We start from the raw sequence: 22,337 nt of genomic DNA on the forward strand, positions 1-22,337 counted from the left end.
CTAAATACTCTTTTTGCTCTTGATATGTTTTAATATTGGGTGGAAATCCTGAATTTTTAACTTTTGCTCTAAAAAAAATGTCTATATATGGTTTGAAAAAATTTGTTGTAATACTATAGTGATATACTTCGAAAATTTCTAATAGTTTGTAGTTACATTCTTTTATTGAATAGTAGATTTCCACCGAGGGTAAGACTACCGTTATAGCGCGTTCGTCAATACTGTGGGTACATTTGCTGTCATTATTTATTACACAACTTCCGCATAAAGGATAATAAAGTTTTTTATTAAATCGGTATGGAAGAACGGGTAAGTAGAGGTCTCTGGGGGGGAGTATTCGACAACTAATTATTCCAAAATACGCGTCTGGGGCATAATCAAAATTGTGTGTGATAACTTTAACATTTTTACAACCGTATTCCATTTTTTGTAAACAATAGGCATACAGACTACAAAAGTCAAAATATCGGATTTGTTCTCCAAGTAAGGGCTCTACTTCATGATACAGCTTGATTGTTTCTACACGGCCACCTACTAGCGAATCTCTAGGGTTAATTTTAGGAATGATTTTAATTGTATTAAAAAATGCTTTCGCCTCGACATTTTTTCTCAACAGTTCTAATATCTCACATTCAAAAATTTGAATATATGTATGGTTTGGTAAATTTTGTTCAATAAATTCTTTTCGGTCTAATTCCCTTTCTCTAATTTCTTTGAATGTTTTTCCGACAATTGAATTAAAGCTCGAGCCAGAAAAATGTTTTGGACAACCGTGCCAGAAATCACCCATTACATCAATTACTATGGGTGGATTTTCACAGTAACCATCTACAAAATACGGTCCTACAGACTGTTCTCCCCCTGAACTTCTGACAGTTTGCAAAATTAAATTATTTTCCTTCTCGTACCAAGATAAATATTTTAATGCAATCTCGCTTTGATTCTGTCTACTTGCCAAACCGATAGCAGGAATAGTACATAGTGTATATGGTTCTAAAAACTTGTCAATAAATACATTATTAAGTGCCCCGGAAAGAGAAATACCCCCATAATTACTGATATCAATTTCAATTAGTTCTTTATATAAGATGCGAAATTTCTGCATAGCTAAGCGTAATAAATTACAATCTAAAAGACAATACGCTCTGGATTCTGATTTAATACAATAGACCGGTTCGAGCTGTTTGTGTGAATACCAATTTTTAAATTCTCGGTATTCAAATTCTTTCATTTTATGGGGTTCAAAGTATTTTTCGTCCGGAATTTTACCTGAATAGTTCAAAGTGTCTTTCGTCCAAAAAATATAGGGAAAATATCCTTTAGATTGAGGCAAAGAAAACATTTTAGGAAAATGTCTTAAAGGAGCACTAACATAGTTCAAAGAATCTACAAAACGAATGTCTACCCCTTTAATATAAATAGTGAGTATCTTGGCTCCATCGTAAATAACCTCGGGAATGACATGATTAATTAATTTAGAAATAATAAACATTCCGTCGAAAGATCTTAGATTATGGGCCATTACGATGAGGTTGGTAAATTTCGGCCTAATTGTTTTTCGCTTTCGTTTCCCATCCATAAGTAAAATAGTTTCATGTTGAAACAAAAAATTGAGAAAGTTATTTACACAATATTGTCCTTCAAAAACCGTGGTTTCCACAGGCTGATTTAAAATTTCACTTTGGGCCACTAAGAGCATGGGTTTATGCACATTATTCTCGATTATGGTTTCAATATCGAAATATACATAGGATCTTGGATTCTTTTTAAATGTCGACTGTTTAACATAATGTTGGTTTGGAGGATGATCGATTTTACAAGATTCGCAAGCTGTTTCACATTTGTGAGTTTTTGAAGTTTCAAATTGAACACAGCATTTTTCGCATCTGTGGAAAAGCTTGCAAGTTTCATTTTTTAGGTGAAAACTATAACATTCCCCTTGTTTTAAATATCTATTGCAAAGTTTACAACGAATTAACGGAATTTCTAAAATTTCGTGAAATTCTCGACCTAAACATCTTTTACATTTAATATTTCTAGTGTCAAAACAGTGGTGCTTGTTTCTATGTGTGGTGGAATAAAAAATTTTTTCGCAATTTAAACATGAAGCTACACCGCCCCAAATGGAATGAAGATTTTTAGCTAAATGAACGTGCGTGCCAATTTTTACAAGTAGAATTTTGTGTTCGGCAGGAGGAAAACCCTTGAAATAAATTTGAAAATTTTCCGTTGCGTTAAATATTATTATCTGATACTTTGGGGCTAAATATGATTGAAATTTAGCTATATCACCAATTTCTACAGCGCCTCGAGCAATTCCTACATCATCGTGTAATTTCTTAGCGGCTTTAGTTTGTAATTTACTACGAAAGAATGTTAAGGTTCGATATTCTTTAAGAACGGTTGTTAATGGAAGTTTATTCTTTTTGTACTCGGCAATTTCACAGAGCTTTATTCCGACTGTAAGGGCTCTTGCTACGCACAAATTATCGATATTATTGATATAGTAAAAATTGGTTTTAGTTTTTAAAAAAGCATCAAGATCGATAATATCTCTATTTTTTAGAGATAAAAATTTTTTTCCCATTTTCTGTGGGGATTTCAAAAGAATTATACTAAATTTAATTTCTCCATCTAGTAAGAAATCTTTTTTTGATTGAGCAACGCGAGCTATATGGTTAAATATTCGCGAAACAGTTAACTGATCAATTTTAATAAATTTAATGTTAATTGGATGTTCTAAATTTTCCGATTGAATTGCAAATCTGAGGAAATCGAAACCGGGTGCTTCTTGTCTTACGTATTTGATAATTTTGGACAGAATCTTTTCAAATACTGTAAAAAATAAATGTGTGGGGATTTCGTTTAAGTATATTAGTTCTAGGTCAATGTCCAGTTGTTTACATTTCCACTTTTTTGAATTTCTAGGGCTTAATTTTTTAATTTTATAAAACTTTTTATAATTAAAACTGTTTAACGATGAAAAGTCTAATTGAGAGTCCGAATCGTATTCGTCGGAGTCTTCCATGTTCTAATTTCGTTTCCAGGTCTAAAATATTATTCTAATTACTATTACGAATAATTAATTAATGAGTTTAACTTGCCTTCGTGGGTGGAACAACAATTTTTCCTTCCGTCTGCTCAATTAATTTTTTCAGCCTGTTTGTTGAGTTTATTATTCGAATAACATCCATGGATAGGGTGTTAGCTAAGAATTTCACCCTCTTATAATCACCCTTCCAGAGTTCATCTTGGGGAAGATGTTTGATGTTTTTATATGAATATATCTGGATATCTAGATATAATCCCTTGTCGCTCGCTTTTTTTCTCGGAGTTTTAGTTTCGTAAGACACTCCCCCTTTCTTGACTTTCACTGATTGTTCGATTCCAACTTGTTCGATGTTTGACATGCGACGAACCTCTTGAATATAGTCCCCATCCGATTCGTCCGACTCTATTAACATCTCCTGTTCAGGACTATCGAAAACTGAAACTACCTGACTCTCGGAGATTTGACTATTACTTGTGGAAGCCATTTTAGCCTGTTATGATTCAATAGAAAATTTTGCCCTTTTATACCAAATGTATTTTTCATTAATTTTTTTCAAAATATAAAACCTTGAATATTAAAGTGATTAATACTACAAGGATAGAACCTAGTTATAATTTATCAGTATTTCAACGGTATTTAAAATTGTTTGTGAATAACAATTTAAATATGTAGACATGTATAAAAATATAAAATTATTAATTATTTTTTTTGAAGGACTTTATATTTAATTTTCGTGACAAAAAAGACAACGCCCTAAGAGTTTTAATATTATTTTGCTTTAAAAATCGATTATGGATGTAAGAATTTTGGTAATTACAGGGTTAGATGTTTTAAAATTCTATGGGAAGAAATATATTTCTGCGAGGTATAAAATTTAAACGAATGGATAAAATTATATTTCTGCAGGGTGTATTTGATAAAAAATTGTCTTTTGACTTGATTTTAAAACAGGTTAAAATCAGGATGTAAAAATTAAATATTCTGAAATTTTTCTTATAAAAAGACTGTCTTTCACCGTGTACCTTTTATAAACCATGGGCTCTCGCGAAGTTTTGACTGTTTCTGGTAAGATTACTCATCCTCTCGCTATTAACCCTTTTTCACTAAAATATTTAGCTTTACGTAAAGTTAGGAATTATAACCTTTTTAAAATTAACGATATTTCAATTAGAGTTGAAAATTACTGTATGAGAACTGTCTTTCTTGAGTGTAAAGCATTAATAGAACCCTTTAAAAAATTGTTTTTGCCTGTCCCTTTATAAAAAATTCTTTCAAATTATCGCCAGCTGTTTTCGCTTCGGTTTTTTCTAGAAGAATCAATAACAATTCTTGTCTATTTGACGTTCATTCTGTTAATTTTGTCTGTCCCCACGAGGCTTTTGAGTTTGACGGCTTATTGTTCCACACTCAATCCTCTCTTGAAGGCTGGTTTTCTTACGAAATTTTACGCCTAATTGGAAAACATATGCTCCTATATAAAAATTTAAATAAGATCCCATGGTTCCGTCAACATAAAAATCGTAGGAGCCTTCAACGTGACCTTTTAATACTCTTTCAATTACAACAAGTTTCCTTTTTCCGAAAAAAACATTTATCTATTACCACTGACTTTCGCCTAACACGGTATAACATCCGTTTGGAATTAGGCATGATCGTTCTATTTTTTATTAATGATTTGGATCGACAAGAAGTTAAAATAGTTACAACTTTAGAGTAAGGAATACTAATTTTAAAAAAATAATTACAATAATTAAAATAAATATTTTTATTTAGTTGCAAATTATCTCGACCGAATCAAAATTTAAACGATCGTCGGCAACTTTTCCAACTGCGACTCAAGGTAATTACAAAAATTTATTTATTTTTTAAAAAAACTAAAACTATTTATTTTTTTGAAATAGGACTCAAACCTGATAAAATTTTAATTTTTTTATTTAAAGACTTTTTTGTGTTTTTATTTTTTAATTTGTTTATTTTGGTGAAAGGTTTTAATTTTTAAAATGTTTTATATTTTTTATTTTAAATGTTTTTATTTTAGAAAGTTTAAGTGTTTAAATATGTTTTCCAAATCAACTAGCTTTATTAATTTAATTCAGGCGGTGGAGGTTGTTTTTAATATTTCATAATCTACTTTTTCTTTTTTAACTAGCTTTATTAATTTAATGTTGGGATTGGTGTAAAGTTCTTTTTTCTCTATATTAAATTTTGCTTTCATCTTTTTATCCAATAAGTTTTCAAGAAATGATATTAGTACGCTTTGTATTAGATTTAATGTTTTTCTATTATTATTATTATTATCTTTTTTGTTTTTTTCATCTCTTGCGCTATCTTTTTTGTTTCTTCATCTCTTTCGCTATATACACTTGAGCATATATACAACCTATCGCACATATCAAACGACCCATTGATTATTTATTATTCTTTCTGTTTTTTTTTCGGTTCTTTTTCATGTATTCTATGTACTTTTTTATACTAATATCTGTTAAACTTTAATGTTTTATGTTTGTTTTTGTAATTGATTAGTATATTAACTGAAAAATGTCTAAGTACATTTTGTACTAGGTTGTTTTTTTAAAAATTGAATATAATTGTTTTTATTAATTTATAAAAACATGTTTAAGAAGGATAGTGATAATTAGTTAACCTTCGTTGTATTAAAAATTAATAATTATTCCCAAAGACAATATTTTTAAATTTTTAAATAAAAGTCGGGCTTAAACTATAAAATCTCAATGTAAAGGATTTTACCAGGAGAAATCTAAACTCAAGATGTCTGGTGAATTACATCTAAAGCCTGTACTTTCTTTTGCCGCGATCTTTAAAATTTTTCTCTTCGAGTAGTAAGAATGTTTATTCTTTGTAATACTCGTCAAATTTCGCGATGGAATCACAAGAATTTAAAGTCTGAACTTCGTATGTTAGATCAAATTCAACATGTTGGCATTGAACAACATTCGATCTGTTTTAATTCAGACATTCTCGAACTGTATACTTCCGAAGCGATTAAGACCAAAACCAGTGTTTTATTCGTGCGATGATAGAGCAACAAAAAGAATTCTTGTGGTAAATATTTTTTAGATATATTCATTTTTAATAGGTTAATTTATTTATATTTATAAATTCTAGCCTGAATTTCCAACCCGACATCTCGTTTTGTACCGAAGAAGAAAAATACCTTCTACGAATTGATGTAATTATAATTATTTTTAATTATACACTTAAAATATTTTTAACATTTGTGTTTTTATATTTTTCAGCCTTCAAATTATTTATACAACCTTCTTTAATTCTTTATTATTAATTTTGTTAGCTTTTAGTTTTATTGTTAGTGTTTCATATTTTGTTAAATGTTTAAAAAATATATTGAAATATCATAGTTATTAAATATTACAATAACTAATTGTGTTTTTTTGACTACTTAAACTAGCATTGTTTTTTAAAATAATAAAATATTTGCGAATAACTTATTTATATTAGTTTAATTATTTAAAGTATTTTGGGTGGGGCCAAAACCGCCAAGGGTATAAAGCGAAGGTCGCGAATTCGTTTCCCCATCTCGCAAATAACTAATTAGCATTTTAAACCGCTAAAAAACGAAAAAAACGAAAAAACGATATCAGAAGTAAATAAGTGGAAGTATTTGGTGGGGTTACATATTACCGCCGATATCTCGGTTCGACCTTGTCCGATCGTGACCAAACTTGTTGGGGTGATAGACCGAGGCTTAGTGGTTGTGGACAGGTGTCAGGCGTCGAGGTCAAAGATCATCTTCAAGGTGAAATTTGAAAACAAAAATATGTTTTTCGATTTACCAAGGACAAAAATTTTTTAATTTTTGAAAATATTTTTGGGGTGTGGGGGGGTTGTTTTGTCGGCCATCTTGGCGGCCATCTTGGATTTACATGTTCATATTTAGTTATTCTCTACTATCGTTAAATAAAAATTAAAATAACTTTTTTACTGTTCAAGTTTACTCTTTTGTTTTTTACTTCTGCCCCGAGATATAGCAGGGTACGCGAAAAACGTTTTAGATTAGATTAGTTCGGATTAGGCTAGGTTAGGTAAGCGCGCGGAGCGCCCAAAGGTTAGGTTATATACGCGGGCCGAAGGCGCGTAGGCACCGTTGGATACGTCCGTGACTTATATATATCTTTAAAAAAAAACCTTAATTCGATGTACTAAAAAAATATATAAAGGTGCAAAATTGGGCTGTAAACCGCACAATTGGGGTATTTTCGATCGATTGGAACTCAATGTTAAATCGTTTTCCAACGAATTGGATTTCGGTCGAATGGGCCCAAAGCAAAATTATTGCATTAAATTACTATTCTTAATTACTTAATACTGTTCTCCATTTTATCTTTGGCATACAAATATTTCTCATGCTCTAAAAGTTTCCCACCGTTAGACGTTAGGGTCCGATAATCGCGAGTCGAATCCATTCTGCAGATTACTTAATATATACTTCTTAAAAGTAGTTTTTTTTAAAGTGTACTTAGTCCACGAAAGTGATTTTTTTTTCAGCTTTTTAAAAATATATATTTCGGTCCGTTGAAACCTTCTGCAATTAACTCATAAAAAAGGATTTTTTTAATTTTCGGTCGGTTAGTGCTTTCCTTCGATTGGATGGACTTCGGTCCGTTGGACCCCATTCGATCGGTTGGTCTTCGGGCCATCGGACCCAGACCCATTTATCTACTTACAAACAAAATTTATAAGTACGTTTCGAAAATACCACCTTCGGCTGCGATGCAGGCTTGGGTGCGAACAATCATATTGTCGAAGGCGGCTTGAATCATTTCCGGGGTTACTTCCCGGCAAGCGCTTACAATTCGTTGACGCAGCTCTTCAAGGGTCACAACCGAAGTGGCGTACACCTTGTCCTTGACGAAGCCCCAAAGAAAGAAATCCAACGGAGTCAGATCGGGCGACTTTGCTGGCCAGTGTACGGGACCGTTTCTCCCTATCCATCGTTGTGGAAATAAGTGGTTTAGGTAATCTCTCACGGCTCTGTGGTAATGAAGCGGGGTACCGTCTTACTCGTTGCGCCAACGGCAGTTCGTCAAGTTGTTGTTCTAGCTCATTTCTCATGAAATCTAAATAACTCTGGCCATTTAGATTTTGCGGTAAGAATACTGGACCAATTAACTAAATAATTAAAGTTGATAAATCGTTTTATCCTTTAGAGTAAAATTGCTAAATAATGCCAGTTGATAAAAACGTTTTCTCCTTAGAGCAAGGAAACGGAAATTTAGTTTTGAAACCGAAACCTAACCTATCCCATCCCATCCCATCCCATATTTCCATCGACACAGTTTTATCTCATAAAATAATGTATATTACACTAAAAAAACCCTGATTTATCTCTAAAATATAATATATTTTGTCCCCACCCAAAGCCCCGGTCTGCCCGAATAGTTGGGGATGCCCTTGCTTGGCTGGGAGACTACTTGAGTGGGCGAAGGCAAAGGGTTGTTATCGAGGGGTTAGACACTCTGCGAACTCGGTGTACACTGCCATACCTTTGACAGTGCTAAATGGAACTCGTGAACTCTTGAAAATATGTACCTTTAACAGTGCTAAATGCACGAACTCGTTGTACAGATTATCTGAGACTGTCTTACCGCTCGGTTGTTATTGATGGTCATGAGTCGGAGTGGTCCCCTATCGGTAGGGGTGTTCCTCAGGGTTCGGTTTTGGGACCTCTACTTTTCAATGGCCCAATAAATTCAATGCCAGCGACAGTCGCCTATGTGGTACTCTTACTCTTCGCAGACGACTCTAAATTATTTCACAGAATTAAAACATTATCTCATTATCGCGAGCTCCAATTCGTCTTGGATGCGTTTGTAGTTTGGGCCAAAAATCACGGTCTGTCCTTCATTTCCAAAAATTTCAGTTTAACACTTGGGCTGCAAGAACTCCAATTCCACCTACTATTTTGATGGCTCACCTTTGCATGCCCCTCTCTCGGAACGCCCCCTTGGTATTATTGACCCAACCCTTTTCTAGTCACACTAATAAGGTGTATGTAAAGTGGCCCCCTAATTCCCAGGAAATTCTTAAATAAAAAAACAATGGGGGGCTCCTCCAAAATTAGTTTCCTTCAAGAAATATTCCCATTTACTAATCAGTGGTAAAAAATTTATAAGATTATGATAACGCAATAAATTTATTTGGTCACTGTTTAGTTTGAACTAGCGTCATAGACAATCTAAGTGTTAATGTATTTAGGGTGACTCTTTAACTTATGCTTGTACTAAATTTTCAAACATCCGCATTATCATTGTATTTAAGTATGACTCCATTGATGAATTTCATGTTACGCCACTGTTTTTAACTAAACAATTAACTTTGATGAACTTAGCAAGGCCATATTTCTAATGAGTTGACACACCTTCAGAAGCTTTAACGGCTATTTTGAACAATAGCCCCGCCAAATGTTTTCCACTTTTTAGTTCCACCTTAACCCTTATTAAGGGTAACCTAATGGTGCAAATATTATTAGCCGCAAATAATTAATTTTAAAGATATACTCATTTTAATGGTGTAACAACCGAACGGTTCGGGGCGTAGAATTCACTCGGCGGCGAAGACAGCCTAGACAGCTCTCCGTCGCGCCGTTTTTGCCTTTTCGATAATCAGCCTTTCTTTAATTGTTGGTAATGGTAATGGCGCCAGTAGGACTGTAGGACCACAATATTCGCGAAATATGCTGCTGTGCCCGAAACAAAGCTTTTGTTAAAGGATTAAAATGACGGTGGGCTACTATACAGATAGGAAAGAAACATTTCACAATCCGTATTTATTTACCGCTAACCATGTCCGATACCGGGTCTTCACGTAGTTCCGCAAGTTCGGAAGATTCTAATTCTGTTAATTCTGGCGACGAGGAGAGTGATTATAAGCGTTATTTAACGAAATATACGTATAATAATAAAGTCTGAAATCAGTACGAAATCCACGATCTTACCAAGGATCCGTTAAAATTAATCTAGTGGCTGCAAAGCCTCAACCTAATTGCGAAAGATGTAACGTGTCCCAATTGGGACGACTTAATGGTTCTTACCAAACAGACGAGAACCACCGACAAGTACGTTTGGCGTTGCAATAAAAGACGAAAAATGCCGAAACAAAAGGAGTCCGTCAGCTGTCAAACCGAAGTTTCAAATCGGAAAAATTCATTTTTTTCAAACCACCACCTCGATTTGCGGGAAATTCTATTATGGTGTACTTCTACGTATGCAACTTCGGTCTGCAGCGCCAAATTGCCGCAACACACGGTGTTTCAGAAAAATCTGTTTCTCAGTTTCCCCTTCCATAAAAACTTGTTGAGGTTAACGGTAATAGTTAGTGCAGGGAGCTGTTGGCTCGCGTGGCATGAAGGGCTTGCCACCACCCTCCTACGCATTGTAACCCATAGAAATCTCATAGGTAACTAGAATGCTGCCGCCTACGGCCGAGCTTGACGCCAGTTCGCCTTGAACCTTCAGCCAATGAGAGGCCGTAGAGTGGTTCCGCCAAGGAGGATAATAATCCTCCTTCGATCCGCTACTATAGCCGGAGATAGGTGACGTCATTCTCTCTGGTGACATTAAATTCTTGGCAGAACCACTCTTTGAGCTCTGATTGGCTGAGATCTGGCTATCGTCTGCCACGGCGTTTGGCCCATTTGCCAGTTACACGGCAGCATGTTGTAACCATTGAGTTGGGAATATTAATCTAGAGGTCCAATCGAAACGTCGGATTTCAGTATTTCGCGAAACAAGTTTTTAAAAATAAGAATACCATCGTCTGCTTCCAAATGACGAGAAAACGTTATCATTCTACCCGTGGCGCCGTCTATCTCTCGATGGTTCGTTCAAATAAGACGCGTTTTCCGGCAAAAAGATTTGGTTTTTCAAAAGTAATGGATGGCGCCACGGGTCATATGATAACGTTTTCTCGTCATTTTAGAGGAGACGACACATTCGTAATTTTCAAAAACTTGTTTCGCGGGAGCAGATTTTATTGGATCTCTAGATTAATATTCCCAACTCAATGGTTGTAACCCTGCCACCTGAATTAATAGCTTTAAAAGTCGCTTGATGACTTAGGCCTAAAGGCTGTCGCACACTATGTAGTTCCCCGTACCTGCAACAGTTGCTGGTACCAAAACCGGCGCTGCTATCGGCGATGTATATCGCACACTATGCGAGTAAAATATGAGGCTGATACCGGCGATCACGCGCTCGGACGAAATCCGTCACCCGTACCGAGTTCAACTAGCCTCAACTTTTTGTCGCTCCTCTCGAAGAACCGCTCTGACGTCACGGCATTCCTTATCTCTTCAACCAATTGGGAGCCAGAAAATATTGAATAACCATTAACCTTCGAAACACTGGCGTGTTGGGAAATTTCTTTCTTTCGAAAGGGTTTATTTGTTCAGTCAGTAAAAACATGGCAGAAAATGATATAATGTCCTTTTTATTAGAAAACGGTAGGGATGTGACCGATAATATTCTTATATCCATAGCAAATAATTCAGTATTTTTTCTTACCTTAGTAAATTCTTAACTACGCAGCTTTATCACATAAGAATGTTTAACTAAATTATAAAACAGTTATACGTCTAGAAAATCAAATTAAAACGTAATATCTACAATACGAAAAGATAACAAGTTGGCAAGCCAAAATATACCTCTCCTCGGAAGAATTTTCCCAAGCCGAATGGTCTGGGTTCGAAACCTGGGTGGCGCATTTGTTTTTAATCAATAGAGAAACGCTAAATTAGAATTTCTTCGATGCAATAATTTCAATTTCAATTCTATTTCAATTAAACCAAAATTTCGTACTCTATTAAATACGCTTCCGATAAAGCTGAAGGTCTAATTTTCAATAAGGCGTAACAAGTGTCGGTGGTTCTGTGGTAGAACGTCCGCCTGTCAATCAGGAGGTCTCGGGTTCAAATCCCGCCCGATGCGATCGAAAATTGATACTAAGACGAATACCGTGTACAACTGGTGGAAACCCTGCCATTGGACGTTGAGAGGTAGCATTACACTCAGCACTCGGTCCGTCCCACAGTTATTAAGAAGAAGTTGGAGAGAAAACGCCCATATAAACACAACAGACTCAACATGCACAACCATCAGAACACAAACACAACAAATTCAACACTCACAACCTACGCATAAACATTACAAAAACGTAATACACCAAACCGTCACGACGGTGAGCGAAAAAACACCAACCAAACCGCAAATGCATCCGTTAACGCTCACCGTCACACGGTGGTTTTGCCAACCCTTTGAGAAACTGCGTACGCAGTGATTACACTTTGCACCGAAAATGCGAACGCGTTCGCAGTCCTGACAGACCCACAGACAGACCCACACACAGACCCACCCACGGACCGACCCACAGACAGACACGGTCGTTGTATAATTGTGATACTAGAAATCAAAACAAACGGATGCGCGCGCTCTCCCGGTCTCATGTATTTTGTAGCAGTGCTTCCTCCTAGTGTGCGACTGCACGAAACAATTCACTGGTATCGACAGCAAAATTCCCCGACGCCGATAACGAAAACACTTTCCCCCCAAAAGAAGTTTTGATGCCAGTAGTCCAGTACCAATTTCGAGATTTTTTTCTATAGTGTGGGTATTAGCCTAGCTGATTATTATAATTATTGCTGAGAAGTAGCTGTGCAGGAGGTTTACTTACTAGTCAACACATTACGCTAGTTTTTTAATGCGAAACATTATTTTTCGCGAATTAATGCTCAAGGAGATGTAGTTAATGGGGTGTATATATGCACCCATGATTATGAGAACGGGCTGGGGTCAGGCGCCAATGTAAAGTCTTTGGGCAATTTTTAATTAATGCTTTGGGGGAATAATTTTTGTACCATTGGAATTTCCTTAAAAAAGTACTGTAAGGGGGGTCGGGAAAGGGGAACAAAGGGAGTGATTCTAGTCATTTCTAGAATAACTATGTTCACATTTTTCGTGAATTTCAGAAACGTCTTTTGGCCTAAAACATGTTCTTTACCACATCCTCAATATAATTTTTAAGCATATTCTTAATCCAATATTAATCTTAAGGGTACGTGTAGAACGGGCCCTTCCTAGTTTGTTTCAAGTGGCGTAATTTCTCACTAGAAATAATGATCTTTTGGGATATTATGTCACTTCACCCATGGCGATTACTAATTACACACACTTATGGAAAGTATTGATAGACTTACGAAGCTATTTTTGGTGAGACCAGAAATATATAATATTTTATTTACACCCCTATACTGGTAATGTTATTCTATTGAAAAAACCTGGCTATTTTCTTGCCCAAAATGCAGATGTTTATTCCTGTTAGTAGAACCAGATCTATGAAAAATATTACAACTTATTCAAAAGTATAAAGTTACGGCTAGTACCTACTATTTAAAATTATACTAAAAAAATATTACAATATTTAATATATGTACTCATAAATTAATCTTTTTGGACAAAGTAGTATTTTAAAATAGTAAAATAAAAGCGTCGAATAAAAGTTTAATAAATGTTTCATTTATTTTTAATAAATGCAAAAAAAAACCAGTTTCAATAAAGTAAAGTTAGTTTTGAGTGACACAAACATGGTCCATTTTCTAAGAAATAAATTTTAAGCATGTGCAGTTTATTGCCACAATGTTTTTGAAACTGGCTTAATTTTCCATGTAATAAAAGCTCTTTTAAGAGGCAACTTGCTTGCTCCATAGCCCACCCTAGGGTTCTTTTTCAACCAAAAAGTCCTTAGTCCAGACCTGCCTATTTACAACATTAATTATCGATCTTAATGACTTATCTACAAAGGTTTACCATTACTGTTATTACTATTTATATACAAATATCCTGCTGCAACCTAGAGGAACTTTCAGTTTCACTCCACTCTCCTAAGCTTGTTTTTAAAATAAAATTTTTTGCATAAAAAATAGAATATCACGAGATTTTTATCACTTCGGAAGCAAATGCTGACGATCGTCATCGTTAGAGTCATCTTCACATTCCAACGGTTCATCATTGGGATTCAATTGTTGATAGGGTGCACTTTCATCGGGTTTTTCCAAATTTTCTAGAGTTAAAAAAAATCAAATAAATTTTTTTCACTGGGGTTATTTTCTTGCACCCTTTCAACGCTTAAAACCCAACAATTTACAGAAAACTTGCTCATTGTAGGAGTGAGTGTGCTTTGGTGGTGTACGACTATTTAGCGGAAATTTTATATTGCAATAGCGACTATAATAGACCTCATTTTCCAATTGGAGATTCATTTCAATTATCAAGGAAAAAAACTTAAGAAAAAACTTTTATTCATACACTCAAAAAGCTTGACTAGCAACTAAGCTGATGTCTTTCTTACAAAAATTGACATCCATAATTTAATTTCCTTTAATCATGAAGATTTTTGTTCTTTATTATTTAAATCATATTATAATTTTAAACAATTAAAATAACCTTTAAAATTAACTAAATTTATTGATAAGCATAACATTGACACTTTTAAATTCTTTTTAAGTGAACTGTAACCTGTATAAAATTACAAAATTTGAGCAAAAGCTACAGTAATGTGTGCCAATTTGTTTTGATTCCTACCTGTTATTACTACAAATTGTCAAGCTCTTTAATATTATTTTTTTAAACATTAACAGTCCTATTATGAATAACAAGGCCACAAAACTACCTCACACCAATTGAAAAAAAACTTACAAACAACCCAAAAAATATGAATTCTAAATAATTTTAAATAATTAGTGACAAAATATATTCGGCCTATTAAAATAAAATAAATATATCAAAAGCTCTTAAAAATGTAACATTATGTAACATTTTTTTATCATATTTCTCTACAAGTAAAATAATCTGTTAATTCAGTACGGCCAAACAACCCTACAAGGATAAAATATTTTCGATGGAAATGTTTCATACCCAAAAAATTTAAATATTTATTTTGTGTTGGGTTTCTTTCACTATGTAACAGGCAGGAAAAACAATAAGATAAATTACAATGGCACATTCTCATGAATTGGAAGCATTTAGCCTGAAAATTTTAAGGAATTTGAAATAAAAAAACTAATATTGTTGATGACCTTGTAAATTCTTAATTTAAAAAAAAAACAGACAAATGTTAATATACTAGGAATATAATATATTAGGAAGGAATAAGGGGATTATAATATTAAAAAAGGAACTACAAGTAATATGAAATTTTGCTAGTAAAAATGACTATAGTGAAAGTTAAAAAAGGCTATTAAACAAAAATCGTGCCATTCTTGTCTATACTGTCAAGGCTAATAGAGGTTAAGAACATCTCAATTGGCAAAAAAACCACAAATTAGTGATCTGATTTCGTGAGTAAAAGGGTCTAGGAATTTGAAAGTACCAATTGTTTAACTCCATTATATCAGCACTGATCCAAAAACCATTTAATGTCACTTAAATTTCAATCAAAGGTCAATTTTTGGCTAAAGATTAAGTTAAATTTTAAAATATGTCCTCCACTTTTAAAAAATACATCAATAAATCTAAAAAATGAAAATTCTGAAAGGTATTGCATTACAAAGAGTACAAAGTGCACTTTTTATGATATTATTATTATTAAATTTATATTACTGGTACTTAAGAATAAAATGTCTAAATAAATAATTTACAGATACTGCGCTGTAAAAACCCTTGAAATAAATATTTATCTTAAGTATGCAAACATAAAAAGTTTTTGGATCACTGCTATTCCTTTAAATATTTGTAAACCTTTTAAACAAATCTAATTAAAGGTCCGAATAATGATTATACCATTTTAAAGTTTAATCATTCTTGTGAGGACTTGATATTTCTAATTAAGTTTTAAGCAGTTTTAGGCACGATTTTTATCAGTTTAATCTATATACTTAAAATTATAAAAAAATCTAGTGATTCTCTCTGCATCTCATGGTCAAACACCCCAAAAAATATCATTCTATATAAATTTAAATCCACCTAGCTATAGTAATTGCTTTTTTCAGTGCGCAAAGGGATTTTTTTTTTCAAAATGGAAGCTGACAAATTGTGTGAAATGTTAATGCATTTGTGGTTTCTTTTCACTTTCTAATAACCTTTACGATAAACTTTCCAAAAACCAATATACCAGTGATTGGCTTGATATTCAGTTTCTAAAATGTTTATTGAGGTTCCCTTTTGGTTATAAATAGGCACTATCTAGAACTCATTATGGAAATTTCTCAATTGGGGTAGAATTTCAACAAAGCAAGTTGGTTAAAAACTGAAACTTTTATGCCCTCTCAAATTTCTCATTAAAAAGGGGGTTTTTCATCAAATTTCTCTAATAGATGTTTATTCATGTAAGAGACCAAATCGTCCATTTTACAGCAGCAAAAAGGGAATTTAAAACAAATTTAAAAATTACTATCCAATATGAACCAAAATGTCACAGATTTGAAATTTTAAGATGGAATTGTCTACCCAGAAAAACTTGTCGCAAGAGGTCTCTTACCTAACATGTAAACATCTATTAAATAAACAATATGAACTGACTAGACTAGCGTATGATGAGTATTCCTAGTGTTTTCACTTTGTGATAACATGTTACCAATGCAATTGACCAATAGAGAAAATAGATAAAACAGTAAAGTAAGTAACTTTTAAAGCTACTAATGTTGAGAAATATGAAAAAATGACATGCAGTGAAATAATCTGGGATGAGAGTAGGTTTCTTAACTATTACTATTTACTCATGAGTAAGGTCATCGATGAAAAGGAAAAACCAAGAAATACTTCTTTTTGCGTACACAAAGCAACCAACTCTTACATTAGAAGAATGAAAAGTCCCAAAGCATAACTATCATACTTAGAAAAGCTAGTTTTCAGACATTTCCATAACCATATACAAACAATCCATGACAAAATTTTGGCAAGATAAGCTATATGTTAATTTACAAATTTCAGTCAAACCCCAAAAATATCTAATCTAGTATAGGAAAATGAAGGAATAACAAAGAAAGTTTACAGTAACTAATTTTGTAAAGCAAGATTTTCATTAAAATTAGCACCAAATAATTGTCTTTCAATAAAGAATAAGAATAATGATAAAAAATGTTTCATCTTCGTTCTCTCAACCAAACTAAAATTAATTCAAATGCTAATAACAGAACCAAGGTATTTGCTGGAAATTATATGTATACACTTGGAATGTCTAAGGCTGCATCGCGATTAGATAAACAAGCAAGGTTAAACTAGTTGGAATTTGTGACTTAACACGCACATTTGTATTCATTGGCTGGTCGCTGTTACTAAGAAACCTTCACCACAGAAAAAAATTTTAAGGTTTTTTTCTCAGAATAGGGATTTAAGAGACCCTAATTCGTCCACACACTGAGGTTCTTGGATAATTTACATATTTAGTTGATTAAATAGAGCAAATGAGGTAGGTAAGCCCGGGCATAATATTGAATGAGCAGAGAGTTTATTACACAAGAGGCACAAACTTAAGATTTGGAAATCAAACCGCCACAGTCTTCTTTAGGCATTCCAAGTGCATACATTTATAATTTCCTGGTATTAACCATCAGAAACATGAAATTGTAATTGACATGATTCTTATAGCTATTTAAAATAAGCCTAGAACTGGACTATAGTCAACGTTTATGAGAACGATTCATTTTCTTGCTCATACCATTTGAAGTGTTCAAAATATTGGCTGGTCTTGGAGAGTTTAATGCTTGCGTTTCCCCTCTTAAAACAACTGGCTTCAAAGATATTTTGAACAAGTGAATGTTCATATGATAACATATTTGATTGCAAACTATTATGCAATAGTGTAAGAGGTCAGCTCCAGCGTATACCTACAGATTATACTTATTAATTCTAGCAGTTGGCATGAATTAAGTGATAAACAAATAAATAATTCTTACCAAGCATAACCATAGAACGGCGTACTCTGGGATAAAAAAACTAAAATACTGATTAAGAAACAGCATACCAGGACCCACTAGTACAGAATCAAGGTAGCTCATTTCGCTTTTAGTCATATGGGCTACCTAGAAGAACCTTGTCAGTAAAATTTGAGATGAGGTCACCAAAACTTCAACTTACAACTAATCGGTTGGTAACTTTAGCAGCCACAAAACCAAATGCCAAAATATAGAGGCACGGGTGGTTTTCATATACATTAAATTTAGATTTTTGGTAAATTATAAAGGCAGGGAGCACAACTAGCCCCATAGGAATAAATGGTGACAAAACGCTGGTTCCCTGTAAGAAAATATAGTTACAACTCAAATATGCCTCAATTGGGGGCAATCACGATTAGGAATAAAGGCTTGTACGCCCAGTCTCAGTGCTTTCCCTTTAATAATACTGCTTTGTTTTCACATTTCAGTACTGCCCTCTTCGTGATTGTCCTCAATAAATTTCAATTAAATTTGCAACAGAAAAAGCTGAGCCCACTGCTTCACTTACAGCCACTGTAGAGCCATTTTTCCCCACTCCCCCAGACAGAATGACCGCAATGTAATTGTAGCACATTAAGAAAGTGACGGACAAGGCCAACACCACTGGCATAAGCCGTAATTCCACATGTAAAAAGGGAATCTATGGAAGTTCCAGAGAATTGGTCCGGTACCCAAAGAAAAAAGAAGACAAGGGAAAGGCGGAGGGGAATGAAACTTTAAAAATTTTGATTACACCCAATCGAATTACCCAAGATATTTTTTAATTGTAGCATTAAATTTCCTTAAAAACATTAAGCATATAATAAACACATTATGACTCAATCAAACACCATTATGCTTAAGCCCAACACATGTTAAGCAGATGAAGTTTTAATTTATTAATTAAAAGTAGGTTTTCATTGATGAAAAACGGTTGCGTTTTGCAAAAAATTTCAAATAGCGCGCTGCATATAAAATTAGGTTTAAGCTGTTGTGGTTCAAATCGCTACAAGAAAAACCCAACTTTTTAGGAAGTGACAAAATGGTAACCAGAAATCTTAAGATCCAAAATAGCCTGATATTACACAAAAGACAAAACTACAAAAGAAAGTAAGAAATTGCGAAAATGAGACAATAGAAAAAGGAAAAATGAAGTGAAAAGTTAAAGGCAGAACAATGAACTCTAAATGTCTATGGCACTCAGTGGGTCCGCTAGCCACTTACTGCCACAGTGGAGCCATTTTTCCCCGCTCCACCAGTAAATATAACAGTGCAATAACTGCAAAGAGCAGCTGCTGTACCAGCTATTTGGCCAATGAAGGGAACAAATCGGATTTCCATGTTAATAAATGGTATCTAAAGCACAATTGTGTAAATTTAAATGTGCTCTTCAGTCACAAAATGCATTTAAGAGGTAAATATTAAAAATGGTATGAAAACAAATTTCCACTCTTGCTTCTGAACAAAAAGGAAGAATCAAAGGTTGGAAATTTGCCTTCATATGAATTCAAAAGGATGGTGAAAAACTTTTACCCAATTTTATAGTGGTCACTAGAAAATAAACCAACATTTAATAATAGCTATATGAAGGTTGAGGTTTACCTGAGTACTCCAAACCGAAGGTCCAAATATGGCAGATACCAAATGAATAATTATCACAGAAAACTGAACTTCCGTTACATCAAATCTTTGAAAAATAAATGATTTGAAGAAATGTTTTTAATCAAATTTAAGCCTTAAATCGACCATTTTCCCAATCAGAACCGCTGTAGTGTTCCAAATTAAAACTATACTAGCTTTGAAGCGAAATTTTGTATTGGTTGAATCAACAAAAACCGTAGCTAGAAACTAGAATACAGTCATTTTATGAATATCTTAATATTTTTTCAATGGTATTGAAATGTTTTCAGATTGAATCCAGCTCTTTTTAATATTTTCTTTTAATTTGCTTAAATTATGGACATCATAATTGTGTATTTGTTTATGAAAAATTATGTTTTTCAAAGGGAATATTTTGAAGGAAAATCCCATTTGACAACTGTCATCTTTATCTAGGGCCATATTCAATATCCACACTATCAAGGTTACCTTTCACATACCCATATAGGAATTAAGAAGTATCAAAATGGGAAAATAGTAGATCGAATTAAAAAATTGCTCTAACTTTCCAAATCTCAATGTGCCAGAAACGTATGTTTGCCAGTGGGCACAATAGAACAAACTTATGGTGGCAAAACACTGAAAAAACATTAACGATGGGTATGTTCCTAACTGAACTGCTATACAAATACCCAATGTGACGAAAACTAAAATATATGCAAGTATTAATTAAATTCCACGTTTTGGGTAAAATATTATAATTCATTACCTGTAGAGACAGAGTCACAACCATGGTCAAATAGTTCACCCAAAGGAGAGCTACTACCAGTTCTACGAGCCTGTTTGCCATCTAACGCATCTAGCGTTTGATAAACAAACAGGCCCAATGCACAAAGAAAAAAACACCACCACGGTGCCTAATAATAATATTACATTTAGAATATTTAAATGTTAAATTTGGAAAGTGACCAGACATACGTACACTTTGCCGGGCATCAGGGCTGTAATATACAAGTATGAGGGATGCAATGATATTCACAATTAAGCCCGCAATAGTCATTAAATTGGGTGCAACCCACATGGGAAATTTTAAAACTAGCCAATTCCAAAATGGTTGCATTATAGGATCAAGTAATGTTGAACCGGAGGCGCTGTACTTGTGTTCGGCCAGCCTTTTGAGCTGACCTACACTTAAAACGTCACTAGAACTAAAAATCATTGTTGGGACTTGGTCCTTAAATTTTATATGGACATGAAAGTTTTCAAAATTAATTGAAAAATAAACCGGGTTGACTAGGCAGGTCTTAAATGAAAATTGCTAGATTTCCATCGAAAGAAACCACGATTTTGCAAAATAAAAAGATAACATTAATCTATCACATGAAGGGCGCCACAAGTTCCATAACCACGATCGAGTACTTCGACTTTGTCACTTCGCTGAATCGCTATTAAATGTTTGACATATGATTTGAACCAATTCAACCAATGAGGTTAGAATGAGGAAGGGCCAACTTTGATTACGATCTGCCGCGCAGCCGTCGCAATAATTTCAAATCCAAATTTGACTGCAGCTCTCGAGTGTAAAGTTAAGAATTGTTCTGTGTGTTTTTTTGTTTTTTTTCTCCGACTGTGCTCCCATTTTGGTGATGTCGCCCCGTTTTAAAGGGGTGTACTCTTGTACAAGTAAAAATAAAACCTTGAACCTTGAACCTTGCTCTAGATGGGTGGGGTTCATTTCTCCAACTTCTCATTTGTCCAAACAGTTCATTTCTCAAACTGCTCATTTCTCCAACTACATATGGCACCGAAATTGTGGAGTTGGAGTTATCATTGAATTGGGAATAATGCTACTAGAATTACAATTACGATTTCGGTTGCCATGGTTACGTGGGACCTGGAGGCCTATTCTGTAAATATTCGAAATCCAATTTTCGATCGAAAACTAGATTTCGAACTTCGAGATCTCGACGAATGGTATTCGGTAAAGATTTCGAAAAAACATAAATCAATACAAATTGTCGAAGTCGATCTCGACATGGTATAGGGTATCGAAATCAAATTCCCGTTCGAATGTTTACAGAATAGCCCCCCAGTTCTGATAAGACCGTACGAAATTCATCTTTACAATTAGGTGGTAGTGCCATCTATATTTTGTAAAGTTATATAGCTAAAAATAAATAATTATTAGCTAACTCACAGTAACTTGAATTAAAAAGGATCGTGTTGACAGAATAAAATTATTTTTAAACAACTTCAAAGGTTTGTTTGTTACGAGTAATCATACATTTCAATTTCGCATCAGATTCGCGAAAAAATTCAATTGCAATATAGTTTCCACCACTAGAGACAGATGCCGCTACGGTAGAAAGTTGATAAAGTCTCCTTATTGAACGAAATTGGTCCCGCGCCAGCCAGATTTAGTTGTACCTCTATTTATTCCCAACTCAATGGGAGTTATGGTTCTCTGACTCTTTCTACTCATAACCCCAACTGCTGACAGAGGTAAAACCATATGTAACATAATTACACATAAGTATGCCACTAGCTCTATTTCTTCACTAACGGTTTGTTTCACAGATATTGCGTCATCCGTACCCTACGTAATATTCGAATCTCAAATGCCGATAATGGCTGCGTTCAGTAAGAGTAATCGGACCTGCAGCGGTTCTGAACCGTTGCATATCGTTTGCAGCGTTACGTCAAGAGCTACTGAACGCTTTTCTGTACTCACACAATCGGTTAAAC

The 22,337-nt window shown here is 34.0% G+C and overlaps 1 protein-coding gene across 5 annotated transcripts; it reads right to left on the reverse strand.

The window, feature by feature from the left end:
- Window positions 1-13,565: 13,565 nt before the first annotated feature.
- On the reverse strand, window positions 13,566-21,016 carry bbc (choline/ethanolaminephosphotransferase 1 bbc). Of its 5 annotated transcripts, none has more exons than XM_090171451.1 (9): window positions 20,575-21,016; window positions 20,362-20,509; window positions 20,158-20,299; window positions 19,596-19,680; window positions 19,218-19,349; window positions 18,157-18,315; window positions 17,976-18,101; window positions 17,738-17,906; window positions 13,566-14,143 (listed from the first exon to the last, which is right to left on the reverse strand). In XM_090171451.1, exons 1-9 carry the CDS (start codon window positions 20,809-20,811, stop codon window positions 14,025-14,027), a joined length of 1,317 nt encoding a protein of 438 aa, XP_090027577.1. In that variant the 5' UTR covers window positions 20,812-21,016; the 3' UTR covers window positions 13,566-14,024. The 5 variants fall into 5 exon arrangements, with proteins under 5 accessions (XP_090027577.1, XP_090027580.1, XP_090027576.1 ...); XM_090171450.1 differs by lacking the exon at window positions 19,218-19,349 and adding an exon at window positions 18,523-18,654 and having other exon boundaries at window positions 13,569-14,143; XM_090171452.1 differs by lacking the exons at window positions 13,566-14,143; window positions 19,218-19,349 and adding exons at window positions 14,563-14,958; window positions 18,523-18,654.
- Between the last annotated feature and the right edge of the window lie 1,321 nt (window positions 21,017-22,337).

This window comes from Leiobunum rupestre, chromosome 4 (assembly GCF_980474605.1).
Source record: "Leiobunum rupestre chromosome 4, qqLeiRupe1.1.hap1, whole genome shotgun sequence".
In the NCBI taxonomy this organism is placed as follows: domain Eukaryota; kingdom Metazoa; phylum Arthropoda; class Arachnida; order Opiliones; family Sclerosomatidae; genus Leiobunum; species Leiobunum rupestre.

Bases quoted from the DNA above. Each gene is read 5' to 3' on its own strand.
- bbc (XM_090171451.1), bottom strand. From the start codon at position 20,811: ATGATTTTTAGTTCTAGTGACGTTTTAAGTGTAGGTCAGCTCAAAAGG. The intron at 19,350-19,595 runs GTAAACCTCAAC...ATTGTGCTTTAG, and splicing joins CTTCGGTTTGGAGTACTCAG to ATACCATTTATTAACATGGA. The intron at 17,907-17,975 runs GTAAGAATTATT...TATAATCTGTAG, and splicing joins CCGTTCTATGGTTATGCTTG to GTATACGCTGGAGCTGACCT.